This window comes from Lolium perenne, chromosome 4 (genome assembly GCF_019359855.2).
Source record: "Lolium perenne isolate Kyuss_39 chromosome 4, Kyuss_2.0, whole genome shotgun sequence".
NCBI classification, from domain to species: Eukaryota; Viridiplantae; Streptophyta; class Magnoliopsida; order Poales; family Poaceae; genus Lolium; species Lolium perenne.
This window is the reverse complement of record NC_067247.2, coordinates 157,343,253-157,358,187: the sequence shown is the minus strand read 5'-3', so window position 1 is coordinate 157,358,187 and position 14,935 is coordinate 157,343,253. Positions and strand designations below refer to the sequence as shown.

The 14,935-nt window shown below is 41.9% G+C and overlaps 1 protein-coding gene across 2 annotated transcripts; it reads left to right on the top strand.

Moving 5' to 3' along the window:
- Positions 1 to 11,659: 11,659 nt before the first annotated feature.
- Positions 11,660 to 14,538, top strand: LOC139829676 (uncharacterized). Of its 2 annotated transcripts, none has more exons than XM_051324040.1 (6): positions 11,660 to 11,704; positions 11,921 to 12,135; positions 12,208 to 12,458; positions 12,584 to 12,698; positions 12,934 to 13,019; positions 13,813 to 14,538. In XM_051324040.1, exons 3-6 carry the CDS (start codon positions 12,340 to 12,342, stop codon positions 13,859 to 13,861), a joined length of 369 nt encoding a protein of 122 aa, XP_051180000.1. In that variant the 5' UTR covers positions 11,660 to 11,704; positions 11,921 to 12,135; positions 12,208 to 12,339; the 3' UTR covers positions 13,862 to 14,538. The 2 variants fall into 2 exon arrangements, with proteins under 2 accessions (XP_051180000.1, XP_051180001.1); XM_051324041.2 differs by lacking the exon at positions 13,813 to 14,538 and adding an exon at positions 13,456 to 13,806.
- The last annotated feature ends 397 nt before the right edge of the window (positions 14,539 to 14,935 follow it).

Below are 14,935 nucleotides of genomic sequence, written 5' to 3'. Positions count from 1 at the left end.
ATTCTGGTGTTGGTCATGCTTTGACCTAGGGAGAGCTTAATCAACGGATCTGCTACATTCAGATTAGTGTGTACTTTTCAAATCTTTACTTCTCCATCTTTGATGTACCCGCGAATCGAATGATAATGCAGCTTGATATGCTTCAGCCTCTTGTGTGACCTTGGTTCTTGTGCATTGGCGATGGCACCCATGTTGTCACAGTAGATGACTAGTGGGTCCAATGCACTAGGAACCACACCGAGCTCTACAATGAACCTCTTCATCCATACCGCTTCTGATGAAGCCTCTGAAGCCGCTATGTACTCCGATTCTGTTGAAGACTTCGCCACCGTGCACTGCTTCGAGCTTGCCCAGCTTACTGCAGCACCATTCAATATAAACACGTACCCAGACTGTGACTTAGAGTCATGAGGATCAGTGTTCCAACTTGCATCGGTGTAACTGGTTACAACGAGCTCTTGGTCACCTCCATAACAAAGAAACATATCCTTAGTTCTTTTTAAGTACTTCAGGATATTCTTGACCGCTGTCCAGTGTTCCATTCCTGGATCACTTTGATATCTGCTAGTCAAACTAACAGCATGTGCTATATCTGGTCTAGTACATAGCATGGCATACATGATGGAGCCTACTGCCGAGGCATAGGGGATCTGACTCATCCTTTCTCTTTCTTCTGCCGTAGCCGGACCTTGAGTCTTACTCAAGACCTTGCCTGGTAACATAGGTAAGAACCCTTTCTTACTTTCGTCCATTCTAAACTTCTTTAGAATCTTGTCCAGGTATATGTACTTTGTGATAGCCCTATTAGACGTCTTGATCTATCTCTATAAATCTTGATGCCTAATATATACGATGCTTCACCAAGGTCTTTCATTGAAAAACTATTATTCAAATAACCTTTTACACTGCTTAATAGTTCTATATCATTCCCAATCAATAATATGTCATCTACATATAATATCGTGAACGCTACGTAGCTCCCACTCACTTTCTTGTAAATACAGGCCTCTCCATGACACTGTATAAACCCGAAGTCTTTGATCACCTTATCAAAGCGTCGGTTCCAACTTCTTGATGCTTGCTTCAGTCCATAAATTGAACGCTGAAGTTTGCATACTTTGTCAGTATTTTTAGGATCGACAAAACCTTTGGGTTGTACCATATACAACTCTTCCTCAATGTCTCCATTAAGGAACGCCGTTTTGACATCCATCTGCCAAATCTCATAATCGAAAAATGCAGCTATTGCTAACAAAATCCTCACAGATTTTAGCTTCGCTACAGGTGAGAAAGTCTCATCGTAGTCAACACCTTGAATTTGTCGGAAACCCTTTGCGACAAGTCGAGCTTTATAGACAGTAATATTATTATCAGCATCTGTTTTTCTTTTGAAGATCCATTTATTCTCGACATCCTGGCGGCTATCAGGTAAGTCTACCAAAGTCCATACTTTGTTATCATACATGGATCCCATTTCGGATTTCATGGCTTCTTGCCATTTGTTGGAATCTGGGCTCATCATCGCTTCTTCATACGTCGCAGGGTCTTCATCATTGTTGTCCACAATCATGACATTTAGACAAGGATCATACCAATCAGGAGTGGCACGTTCCCTTGTCGATCTGCGAGGTTCAGTAGCTATCTCATTCGCAGTTTCATGATCATTATCATTAACTTCCTCTGTTACCGGTGCAGGCGACACATGAACAATTTCCAGTACTGCGCTACTCTGATCAACGAGTGAAGATTCAGTAATCTCGTCGAGTTCTGCTTTTCTTCCAGTCACTTCTTTAGTGAGAAATTCTTTCTCAAAAAGGTTCTGTTCTTAGCAACAAAGAATTTGCCTTCGGATTTGTGATAGAAAGTGTACCCTATAGTTTCCTTAGGGTGTCCTATGAAGACGCATTTCTCCGCTTTGGGTTCTAACTTGTCTGGTTGTAACCTTTTTACATAGGCTTCGCAACCCCAAACTTTAAGGAACGACAGCTTAGGTTTCTTGTTAAACCATAATTCATACGGTGTCGTTTCAACGGATTTAGATGGTGCCCTATTTAAAGTGAATGCTGCTGTCTCTAATGCATAACTCCAAAATGATAACGGCAAATCAGTAAGAGACATCATAGAACGAACCATATCTAAGAGAGTTCGATTACGACGTTCGGACACACCGTTTCGTTGTGGTGTTCCCGGCGGTGTCAATTGTGAAAGTATTCCGCATTTCTTTAAATGCATGCCAAACTCATTACTCAGATATTCACCTCCGTGATCAGATCGTAGAAATTTAATCTTCTTGTTACGTTGATTTTCTACTTCACTTTGGAATTCCTTAAACTTCTCGAAAGTTTCAGATTTATGTTTCATGAAATAGATATACCCATATCTACTCAGATCATCTGTGAAGATTAGAACATAACGATAACCACCGCGCGATGCTACACTCATTGGTCCGCACACATCGGTATGTATGATTTCCAATAAGTCAGTAGCTCGCTCCATAATACCAGAGAATGGAGTCTTAGTCATTTTTCTCATTAGACATGCTTCGCATTTATCAAGTGACTCAAAATCAAGTGATTCAAGTAATCCATCGGTATGGAGTTTCTTCATGCGTTTCACTCCAATATGACCAAGACGATAGTGCCACATATAAGTAGAATTATCATTCAATTTAATTCTCTTAGCATCAATGTTATGAATATGTGTATCACTACTATCGAGATCTAACAGAAATAAACCATTCTTTTCAGGTGCTCGACCATAAAAGATATTATTCATAAAAATAGAACAACCATTATTCTCAGACTTGAATGAATAACCGTCTTGCATTAAACAAGATCCAGATATAATGTTCATGCTCAACGCGGGTACAAAATAACAATTATTGAGGTTTAAAACTAATCCCGAAGGTAGATGTAGAGGAAGTGTGCCGACAGCGATCACATCGACTTTGGATCCATTTCCAACGCACATCGTCACTTCATCCTTCAATAGTCTTCGTTTATTCTTTAGTTCCTGTTTCGAGTTACAAATATGAGCAACCGTACCAGTATCAAATACCCAGGTACTAGTACGAGAACCAGTAAGATAAACATCTATAACATGTATATCAGATATACCTTCTTTCTTCTTCTTTACAAGGCCGCTCTTCAGATCAGCCAAATACTTGGAGCAATTACGCTTCCAGTGTCCCTTCTCCTTGCAGTAATAGCACTCAGCATCAGGCTTAGGGCCATTCTTAGGTTTCACATGAGGCGTAGCAGCTTTCTTGCCACCCTTCTTGAATTTACCTTTAGACTAGCCCTGTTTCTTGAAACTGGTGTTCTTGTTGACCATCAACACTTGGTGCTCTTTCTTGATCTCAATCTCAGCAGATTTTAGCATGGCGAAGAGTTCAGGTAAATCTTTGTTCATGTTCTGCATATTGTAGTTCATCACAAAGTTCTTGTTACTAGGTGGCAGTGATTGAAGGACACGATTAATCCCCAGTCTATTAGGAATCACTATTCCCAAGTCACTGAGTTTCTTCGCATGCCCGGTCATGGCGAGCATGTGCTCACTAACGGAGCTGCCTTGTTCCATCATGCAGCTGAAGAAGTGTTTCGATGCTGCATAGCATTCCACAGCCGCATGAGTTTCAAAGATAGCTTTCAGCTCATTGACCAACTCATGAGGATCGTGGTGCTCAAAACGTTTTTGAAGATCAGCTTCCAGACTGCATAGGATGGCACACTGAACTTGAGAGTATCGAGTTTTCCGAGTCGCGTAAATATTCTTTACTTCATCGGTTTCAGTTTCTGCAGGAGGGTCACCTAGCGGTGCATCAAGCACATATTGCAGGTTTCCACCAGCGAGGAAAATCCTCACATGACGGAACCAGTCGGTGAAGTTGCTACCGTTGCTCTTAAGCTTTTCTTTCTCTAGGAACTGGTTAAAATTGATTGGGGACGCCATATCTACAACATATATTTGCAATAGTTTAGACTAATGTTTATGACAAATTGAGTTCAAATTTTAATTCAACAAAATTAAAAACTAGGTGAACTCCCACTCAAAGCAATATCCCTCGAATTGTCTTAGTGATCACACGAACCAAATCCACCACACCATGTCCGATCATCACGAGACAAGATGTAACTTCAATGGCGAACACTCAAAGTGTTCATCATATCAATCATATGATTCATGCTCTACCTTTCGGTATCATGTCTTCCGAGACCATGTCTGTACATGCTAGGCTCGTCAAGGCAACCTTAGTATCCGCATGTGCAAAACTGGCTTGCACCCGTTGTATGCACTTGTTGATTCTATCACACCCGATCATCACGAGATGCTTCAAAACGACAAGTCTTGGCAACAGTGCTACTAAGGATGAACACTTTATTATCTTGATATTTTAGTGAGAGGGATCATCTTATAATGCTACCGTCGCGATCTAAGCAAAATAAGATGCATAAAAAGGATTAACATCACATGCAGTTCATATGTGATATGATATGGCCCCTTTGTCTTTGCGCCTTTGATCTTCATCTCCAAAGCACGGACATGATCTCCATCATCAACGGGCATGATGGAGATCATCGTCGGCGTAGCGTCAAGGTCAATGGCGCCGTCTTCATGATTGTTCTCCCATGTAGCAACTATTACAGCTTCTTTGAAATACTACTCAACATGAAATTTAAAGACAACCATAAGGCTCCTGCCGGTTGCCACAATACAATAATGATCACCTCATACATATTCATCATCACAATATGGCCATATCACATCACCAAACCCTGCAAAAACAAGTTAGACGTCTCTAATTTGGTTTGCATATTTTACGTGGTTTAGGGTTTTCGAGTGAGATCTAATCTACCTACGAACATGAACCACAACGGTGATACTAGTGTTGTCAATAGAAGAGTAAATTGAATCTTCACTATAGTAGGAGAGACAGACACCCGCAAAGCCACTTATGCAATACAAGTTGCATGTCGAGCGTGGAGCAAATCTCATGAACGCGGTCATGTAAAGTTAGCCCGAGCCGCTTCATCCCACTATGCCACAAAGATGCAAAGTACTCAAACTAAAGACAACATAAGCATCAACGCCCACAAAACAATTGTGTTCTACTCGTGCAACCATCTATGCATAGACACGGCTCTGATACCACTGTAGGGATTCGTTGCATAGAAAACAAAAAAATTCCTACCGCGAGAACGCAATCCAAGCCAAGATGCAATCTAGAAGACGGAAGCAACGAGGGGATGAACGAGACTCACCCTTGAAGATTTCCAAAGCCTACAAGATGAGGCTCTTGTTGCTGCGGTAGACGATCACTTGCCGCTTTCAAAAGCGCGTAGAAGATCTTGATGGTGCCACAATCGGGCAGCACCTCCGTACTCGGTCACACGTTCGGTGTTGATGAAGACGACATCCTTCTCCCCGTTCCAGCGGGCAGCGGAAGTAGTAGCTCCTCCTTGAATCCGGAGGCACGACGGCGTGGTGGCGGTGGCGATGGAGATCTCCGGCGGAGCTTCGCTAAGCGTTGCGGGAGAGGTGGAGGAGTGGGGCGGCTAGGGTTTGGGGAGAGGGGGTGGCCGGCCTCCAAGGGGTGCGGCCAAGGGGTGCGGCCAAGGTGGTGGCTTTGGTGTGGCCGGCCCCCTCCCCTTGCCCCTCATTATATAGGTGGAACCCCCAAGTGTTGGACTACAAGTCTTCGAATAAGACCCCAACCAAAAACCTTCCATGTGTAGGGAAACCTACCCAAGGTGGGATTCCCACCTCAAGTGGGACTTCCACCCTTCCATGAGGGGGGGGGGGGGGTGGTCGGCCCCCTTGGTGGAGTCCACCTGGGACTCCACCCTTCTAGGGTTGGCCGGCCATGGGAGGTGGAGTCCCTCCGGGACTCCGCCTTCTAAAGTGATTTCTTCCGGACTTTTCTAGAACCTTCTAGAACCTTGCATAAATGCACCGGATCATTTTCAAACTTATAAAATGAATTCCTATATATGAATCTTATTCTCCAGACCATTCCGGAACTCCTCGTGATGTCCGGGATCCCATCCGAGACTTCGAACAAAACTTCGAACTCCATTCCATATTCAAGTTCTACTTATACGACATCAAACCTTAAGTGTGTCACCCTACGGTTCGCGAACTATGTAGATATGGTTGAGAACTCTCTCTGACCAATAACCAATAGCGGGATCTGGAGATCCATAATGGCTCCCACATATTCAACGATGACTTAGTGATCGAATGAACCATTCACATATGATACCGATTCCCTTTGTCACGCGATATTTTACTTGTCCGAGGTTTGATCATCGGTATCTCTCTATACGTTGTTCAACCTCGTCTCCTGACAAGTACTCTTTACTCGTACCGTGGTATGTGGTCTCTTATGAACTATTCATATGCTTGCAAGCTATTTAGACGACATTCCACCGAGAGGGCCCAGAGTATATCTATCCGTCATCGGGATGGACAAATCCCACTGTTGATCCATATGCCTCAACTCATACTTTCCGGATACTTAATCCCACCTTTATAACCACCCATTTACGTAGTGGCGTTTGATGTAATCAAAGTACCTTTCCGGTATAAGTGATTTACATGATCTCATGGTCGAAAGGACTAGGTAACTATGTATCGAAAGCTTATAGCAAATAACTTAATGACGTGATCTTATGCTACGCTTAATTGGGTCTGTCCATTACATCATTCATATAATGATATAACCTTGTTATTAATAACATCCAATGTTCATGATTATGAAACTATAATCATCTATTAATCAACAAGCTAGTTAAGAGGCTTACTAGGGACTCATTGTTGTTTACATAACACACATGTATCAATGTTTCGGTTAATACAATTATAGCATGGTATATAAACATTTATCATGAACATAAAGATATATAATAACCACTTTTATTATTGCCTCTTGGGCATATCTCCAAAACCTCCTTCATGTTAGTCGACGCCGCCCCTCAATCCACAACCTCCGGTGGGTAAGCAGCCGCCACCCCCTAGTCCTCCTCCGGTGGGTACGCCGCCCCCCAACCCACCTCCGGCGAAGAAGCAGAAGCAGGCGGACAGCAAGGCAACCCACTCCTGGACTATTAACCCGTACCCTTATGTACCTAAGACCACAAAGGTACCAATGCCATCACTGAAGCCTCTCCTCCCAAGGCCTTGGGAACTTAGTGAAGAGGAAAACAACGTGGCCGCGACTGCTTCGCATGAAAAATGGAAGGCGGATATGAAGGCAAAAAAAGAGCCTGAGCCCAAGCCAGTATTTACTGAGAAGGAAAAGAAGTGGGCTAAGGATTTTTTGAAGACACCGTCCCAAGTCGAGCGGAATCTGCCAGACGACTATGGACGTGAATTTCGTAGGAAAGAAGAAATATTGGAAAAAAGCGGAGGCGGAGAAGAAAGCCTTGGCGGAGAAGGTGAAGAAAGCCTTGGAGGAGAGGAAAGAAGAAAGTAAAAAAAAGCGGGAAACAAGTTGCCCAGCCCGGGGAACAGAATAAACAATCGACCCCCCCCCCCCCCGCTCATAGTGAAAGCCGGTCCGGATGCTATGACGTTGTCCTTCAGAGCCGATATGGATAAGGACTTTGAACTAATGGACCCAGCTATCATAGCAGTTGCTGGAGCACAGGGAATGACTGTAGCAGAGACCAAAGAAAGAGCAGCCGAGTTCAGTATGACTCTTCGTGCATGCTTAGGCCTTGAGGATGCGCCAATAAGTGAGGTGGCATTTAAATATGTGCCGAATGGGCCTCTCGTCGAGCCTGCGCAGGAAGCGAGTCTACCAACACAAATGCGAAATCTGCTACGTTGGTACAAGAATTTCATAAAAAATAAGGTCGGCAAAGAATATATTTATGCAGAAGTTAGAGAGGAGCATCACTTCAAACAGTACTCTCTACAAGTTCTATGAGTGAATTGTTCCAGCTGTTCAATCTGCGCGAGCTCGACAAATCTATCCTGAGTTGCTACGTTATGTAAGTGATTTATTTCTACCTCATCTCGTTCTTCATTGCCTGCACTATATATATTGTCCTAACTATATTGTTGTGTACGCTATTATGCAGAATGAAGCTTGGGGAATGCAAAAAAAGAAACATCTATGATGTTGGGTTCATTGACCCACATATCGTTAATAGATATGTGTTAGAAAGATACCCCCAAGACGTGGAGAGTGACTTGTTCAAGTTTCTTAAAGAGCAGCGACTCAAAAGTCAAATTCTATTTCCTTACCATTTTGGGTGAGTGTTTCTGTCTTGTGCACATTCTCTTTTATTTACTCCATGCATGGTATGTCTAATCGATGAGTTATGCATAACAGTGCATGTAATGTGTCCGCAGGTTCCACTGGATTCTGCTGATAATTGAATTTCACACATCCAGAGTTCTCATCATGGACTCTCTGAATATGGATTCAAAGCTTTGGGTCGACATGAGATTAATGCTGCGAAAGTAATTATTTTTCAGTCATTTGCACTCTATATCGATCGACCTCTTTCGTTCATTTCCTAATATCAAGTAACTAGTAACTCCCGTGTTTATTTAATTTTGTTTGCCCTGTAGGATTTGGAAACGGTTCAAAGATAAAGTAACCGGTGAATTCAAAGATGAGCTAGAATTTAGAAGGTTAGTTAATGTGGATACTCAGCCACCGGGGACCAATCTATGTGGATACTATGTTTGTGAGTTCATCCGGAGACACACCTCTGAGCGGAGGCCGGCGGATATCAACGTGCGGAGGAATGACTTGCGGAAGAAGCTTAGTCCAGAAGCTCGCTTCCGACCAATTCAAGAGGAATTAGCAGGATTTTTGATGAGGGAAGTCCTCCATCCTAAAGGAGAACACTATTACGGGGACGAAGAACTTCTGATGCCGTAAATTGTGTATGGAAACTTGTTCGAAGTTGTATATGGTCACCCGAGATTGAATATATATTGTATATTCCTCTTGAATTGTTCTTGTTTGAAATTTCAAACTTGTTTGAAATTGTATATTCATATGCATCAACGTGCAACGTGTATATAGTAGCGTAGAATATGTGTACTGAAACTTCTTTGAAATTAAAATAAAACACAAAATAAAATATAAAAGAAATAAAACACAAAAAATTAAAAAGAAACCAGATTTAGGGGGACTAAAACCCTAAACCTGCGGAGACCTTTAGTCCCGATTGGCCTGGTGAACCGCGACTAAAGATCCTTCGCTCCGACGAGCGCCTGCCGCCCACGTGGATGGGCCTTTAGTCGCGGTTCATAAGCAACCGGGACTAAAGGGGGGGCCTTTAGTCGCGGATAATTAGTCCCGGTTGCTCAACCGGGATTAATGCCAGTTACGAACCGCGACTGAAACCCGTTTTTCTACCAGTGTGTACATATACGTGTATCTACACACTAAATTTTTCTAGTTACATGCGTTTATAGATAAAGTCGTGTCACTTAATTTGAAACAGAGGGAGTAACATACATAGCTTTGTAGATCTACCCCTAAGCATGATAGTTGATACAGAAAATGATGGAAAAAAAAAATTATGAAAACGGGTATCAGTCTAATTTCTGATCTGATGTCATTCACACTGAACTTTTAACATGGCAATATTGCAAGTGTTTTCTTCAGACATGTTTGACATAGAGCAACCACTTTATTTTTTGAATCATCATTGACTCGTTGTCAAGGGTTTCCGTCAGTTACGCTTGATCAAAAGCTAACTTTGTTTTAGGAAAATCAAATCGAGATCATGTTTGAAAATTTGATCTCCCGGTGTGACGTATTTTTTAATTACTGTGGGATGGCAACTTCCACAAAATCAAATGTCACGTGGCATGTTACCATTGATCCACTCCCTGAATCGCCATGCACGACAATGGTCCCTTATTTGACTGTTTCCTCCAGTGGATATAAGTTCAGTTTCTTCCTAAGGCGGCCTCAAGTTGTACGGAAATTACTCTTGTTTCTATCTACAATCTAAAAGTTATTTAACAAAAAAATTGGCTTGTTGACTGATGAAATATTTATTCTTACAAATTTTGACATGGTGATATCTAAGTGAAACAATTGTTTTTTTTTCTCCTTGTCAATATGACCGATTTAACAAAAAAGAATGCACTTTCGTTCACGGTCCTTTAATGTAGTTTGCCAAATTTGGATTGTTGTAAACCCATATAAGTTTATATTGGAGTAAATGATGAGTATTTTCTTTTTGAGAACTAGATATATGGAAAAACAAATGTGAGAATAAGAATATAATTAGGTGAGACCGAAGATACTTCAAATTGTATGAAATCTGAAATTTAGGTGAATCCTAAGATGTTTCTCTTACTCGATGTTAAGTCTAACTAATTCTCCGAGTTATGTATGTGCAGCTTCCACTATATTCTCCTAATCATCTAGCTTGATGAAGGAGTTGTACTTGTCATGGACTTAAAACGTAAAGAGCATCAGCAATGGGCAAACCTAAATGCCCTGCTCCAGAGGTGATTTTAATCAATATCGCCATGTATCGACATCTTCTGTTCTCATTTTCTGATATCAAGTAATTAATAACTCATTTACTCATTTTTTCTTTACCGGACAGGGCTTGGAAACGGTTCCTCAAGACTGCTCCGGGTGAATGGAAACTGGAGCTTACATTTCAAGATTGCCCTGTAAGTAGTACTTTAGCTATGTCCACGAATCTGTTTGATCTTTTGTTTCAATACCATGCATTATCATGCTTAATTATTAGTTTGATCGAACTATTTTTTCGTAAAGTGTTTGAAGCAGGAACCCGAGAATAACTTATGTGGATGCTGCGTCTGCGAGTTCATTCGCGAGATGGCCTGTCACCAGAGCCGGAGACGGGCTATACATGTCCTTCATGTTCCATTCATATATAATGATCTGCTTTTAAAAAAAAAATAGATGGGACGCGCGCGGGGCTCTCTCATAACGTTGGATCGCATACAACAATTCAAGAGAAATTTGCAGGATTCTTAGTTAGGAAGGTCATAGCACCAACTGGAGCATACCATCAGGAGTTCATATCTGACATTAGGGATATAAAATAGGTATGGTAAAAAGGATCGACTTTATATTGTAAATATGCATTACGTGTACTATATTTCATGACGATGTCTATATATTCATGATGATGTTGTGGTTCCTTGAATGATGTATGCATGCATATTTAAATGAACAACACAACATAAACCCTGAAACTCTGCCGCGGCAGAGAAACAGCAATTTTCTCTGCCGCGGTAGAGAAACGCTGCTCCACCCAAAACCTCCACCGTGAATAACAAATTTCTCTACCGCGGCAAAGACCTTTTTGTCCTGGTTTGTCTTACGAACCAAGACTAATAAACCTCCACCCCGAGCCCCCTAGCCGCACCACGTGGAGGACCCTTTAATCCTGATTTTATTTATAAAATTCAACAGCGTAGGTACTTACTTCCCGCTTTTAGTTTAGGTAAAGTTAAATTTTTAATAAGAATGACTAATTATATAAGATCAGTATTCATAGTACTATATAAATAAAAGTAAGTATACTTTATAATAATTTTCGTACAATAAATTTCATGTTATGGATGTTGATATTTTCTCGTAAATATTTGGTCAAAATCTGTAAAGATTGAATGAGCCTAATGGTGAATGGCGGGGCTTCTTTTCGCGGCCCCGACCAGCGTCGCTGGTTCGCCTCGCCCGTGACTGGTATAATCCATCGTCACCTCCTCGTCTTGGTTCAGTTCAGTTTGGCTCTAGTGTCCTACAAAGACGATCTTGCCGGTTCAACTAGCAACAAACTTAGTGTCTGTCTTCTAATTTGAAATTCAGAACACTACACTTACACTGACAAGTCAAGTCATTAGTAACCAGGAAGGATAGACTTTGCTCCAACAACTCTCTTTTTTTTTTTTCTGTATGTAGCCATGTTTCTGCCAGGCCTGCCGGCAAGTGATGCCTGGTCGTGTCATCGAGCGGCATCACGATAAGCAGGCTCTGTAATGGTACCATTGTCCATTGGTTCCCCTTCGGAGCTTCCCAACGGATCAAAGAGGGTGATGTCTGGCACAGCAAGATCTTACTGTATCTGCGACTGAATGTTCCACGAGCAAGCCAAGCAAATTGTCTTTTCTTTTGAGGTCAATGGCTGCTTGATCATCTACTCACTTGCTTTAAGGCCTGTTTCTAATCTTTGTGTTCTTATCCTGCAGCCTGATGGGACGTAATACATCGTTGATATGATTTGTTGGCGAGGCTATTCGCTGTATGATTGCACCGCCGTGTTCAGGATTTTCTGGGTGAATTAGAATCTCACCGAGATTTCTGCGGGTGATCCTCCGTTGATGTACCATCGGTATAGATTTAGTGCCTTCCCTATGTACGAGTCTACACTCGAGGGTCTTGAAACAGCGTACTCAGGAAGCACACCTTATGTCAAGGATGGTTTGCTGTTTTACAACAAGTAACGTCTGTTTCTAGAATACCTTTATTAATCTGGTCTTGATACATGCGCTCATGTTTGCTATCTCCGTTTACAGTTTACACCGTTGAATTGACCGATCCAGGTGATTTTTTTTCTCTTATCAGGCATGCGCACTATCAATCTGGAATCACGCCCCTGACATTGGTATGGAAAGATGTGGCTTGCAGCCAGTATGTTCTTGATACAGATAGTGAGGGACACGTTCCAATCGAGCAGCATGCAGGTTCCTTTCTTAGTTATGCTTGCCTATACTGTAACCAATTAGATAACTGTCTATTAAATATGAAAAATAGTAATCCCTCCGTCCTATAATTCTTGTTGTGGTTTTAGTTCAAATTTATACTAAAACCATGACAAGAATTATCAAACGGATGGAGTTTTAACTCTTGTGCCTGCTAGGCTTCACTTTATCCCTTAATAGTTTTACTGGTCTTATTTCTTCATGTGTTATCAGGTTGTTCTTGAGCTGCAAGAGAATGGAAAACTAATTGCTTCTGATGACCCTCCAATTGTATTCAGTACAGCGAATTTATACGGAAGGTACTTTTTTGAAACGCGACTTGTATTTCCACAAAATAGAAGTAATTATCACACAGGATCTGTGTCTCAGTGTTCCACTCCTTGTTACCATTCGCTGAAGTTCAGATGAACTTTATTTCTGCATACATACATCATGTACTACATGGTGCTGAAAGTATCATCTTGATGGTTCATTCCAACCATAATAGCTTGTTCATGTCCATTCCCGTTCCTTAATGCTGTTGCTACCAGTTATGCACTTAGTATTTGCAAACAGATTTGTAGATGCTGTGTGCTCTTTCTTGATTCTACTTACTTTCCTATACAGTGACCACCAGTTATTTTTGCATCTGAATTTGTTTTAAGCAAAACATACTCTTATATTTTTATGGAGTCAACCTGCGACCAGGGAACCTTCTTCACTTCAGTTTAAGACATAAAAGCATGAAACTTGTAGATGGGAAGATAGAGACTGGTGAGCTGCAGTTTGCCGGGAAGCTGAACCAACTCTTGGGCCTTTTTAGAGTGATCATTTTTAACAGTTTCAACGTGGGTACTTTTTTCTTAAGTCACTCGATACAGTATGATCACTTTTGGAGAAATTCCAGCACAAGGTCTTTTTTAATAAAGTATCCACATGTTTATGCTTTTAAGCTTTAGGAAACCTGATGAATAAGAATTCATGATTATACAAGGGCTTGAAACAATTATACCAAACTCTGTGTCTTTAATTTTGTCAGTTGTTAACTGCTCTAGCGTACAAGATAAAAGTGTTTCCTTGTGGAAATGACACATTCTTCTGGGCATATGACAGGGGTATACCAGCCATGGCATTCAGATGGAGAGCTGCGCAAACGATGTGATGGTCCAAAAGATGTGGTCTCAAAGACAAGCGCGTTTCCAAACCTTATAGAGCAGCTCGAGTCATTTTTTTCGAGGACACCACAGGAGCTCCACATATCAATATATTAAGATAAAGAGAATGTAATTTACAAGATTTTTGCCAGCGCCATCAAGGCCTCTGTCCCACTGATGACTCCACAGACGGAGCATCAGGGCTCAGTCCACTCTATGTACCCTATTACAATTATGGTACAGTATATATAATAACTGTTGCAATTCCACGAAGATCCGCTGTTTTCCACTCCTTTAGGTTGTTCTTCAATGTCTCCGCCACCTCCTCTGTGGTAGATGTTGAGCTCCTGTCCTTGAAGATGTGCTTGTTCGTCTTGCGCCAAATTGCTCGGAAGATGCATAGGGCTGTGCCGTTGAAGTCTGCTCACATTCTTGAAGGAATTAGCGGCTGAATGCGTTGCCACCAGGGGCGGATCGAGTCCGTGGCTGTTGGCAACGTGCTGCTGCTGTCTCTGGTCTCTACTGTGGTTGAGGTGGTGAACATCCCTTGTGCCTCTAGCGACACAACCTCAAATCTGTGAAACCAAAATGTATGATGAGTGTGAAAGACGAGCTTTGGCATGTAATTCTTGTATAAAATGGATATGCGATGCAACTCGTATTTGTGAAGTGATGTTTGTTTTTTTGTCCCGGAGTTTGAAATGTATGAAATGGCCGAAACATCCCAAGTTTAACCACTAGATGCAACTCATAAATCTATTTGCTGAATGTGAATGGTACCTTGGAGTCTTGTGCAGGCAACAAGAAGGGCTGCCCTGTCGCAGGTCAGCTCTGTGGACATTTGTTCTTCTTGTAAGATCCTCTGTTTTCGACACCTTTAGGTCATGTTCTTCAACGTCTCCACCACCTCCTCTGTGGTAGAGCTCTTGTCCTTGAAGATGTGCTTGTTGGTATCGAGCCAAATTGCTCGGAAGTTTGCTCTGGTTCTTGAAGGAATTAGCGGCTGGAGTGCACCTCCATCTCCACCGATCATCCCCGTCTCCAAGGATTGCCGCGCAGAGGCTAATGAACTGAAGGATGGC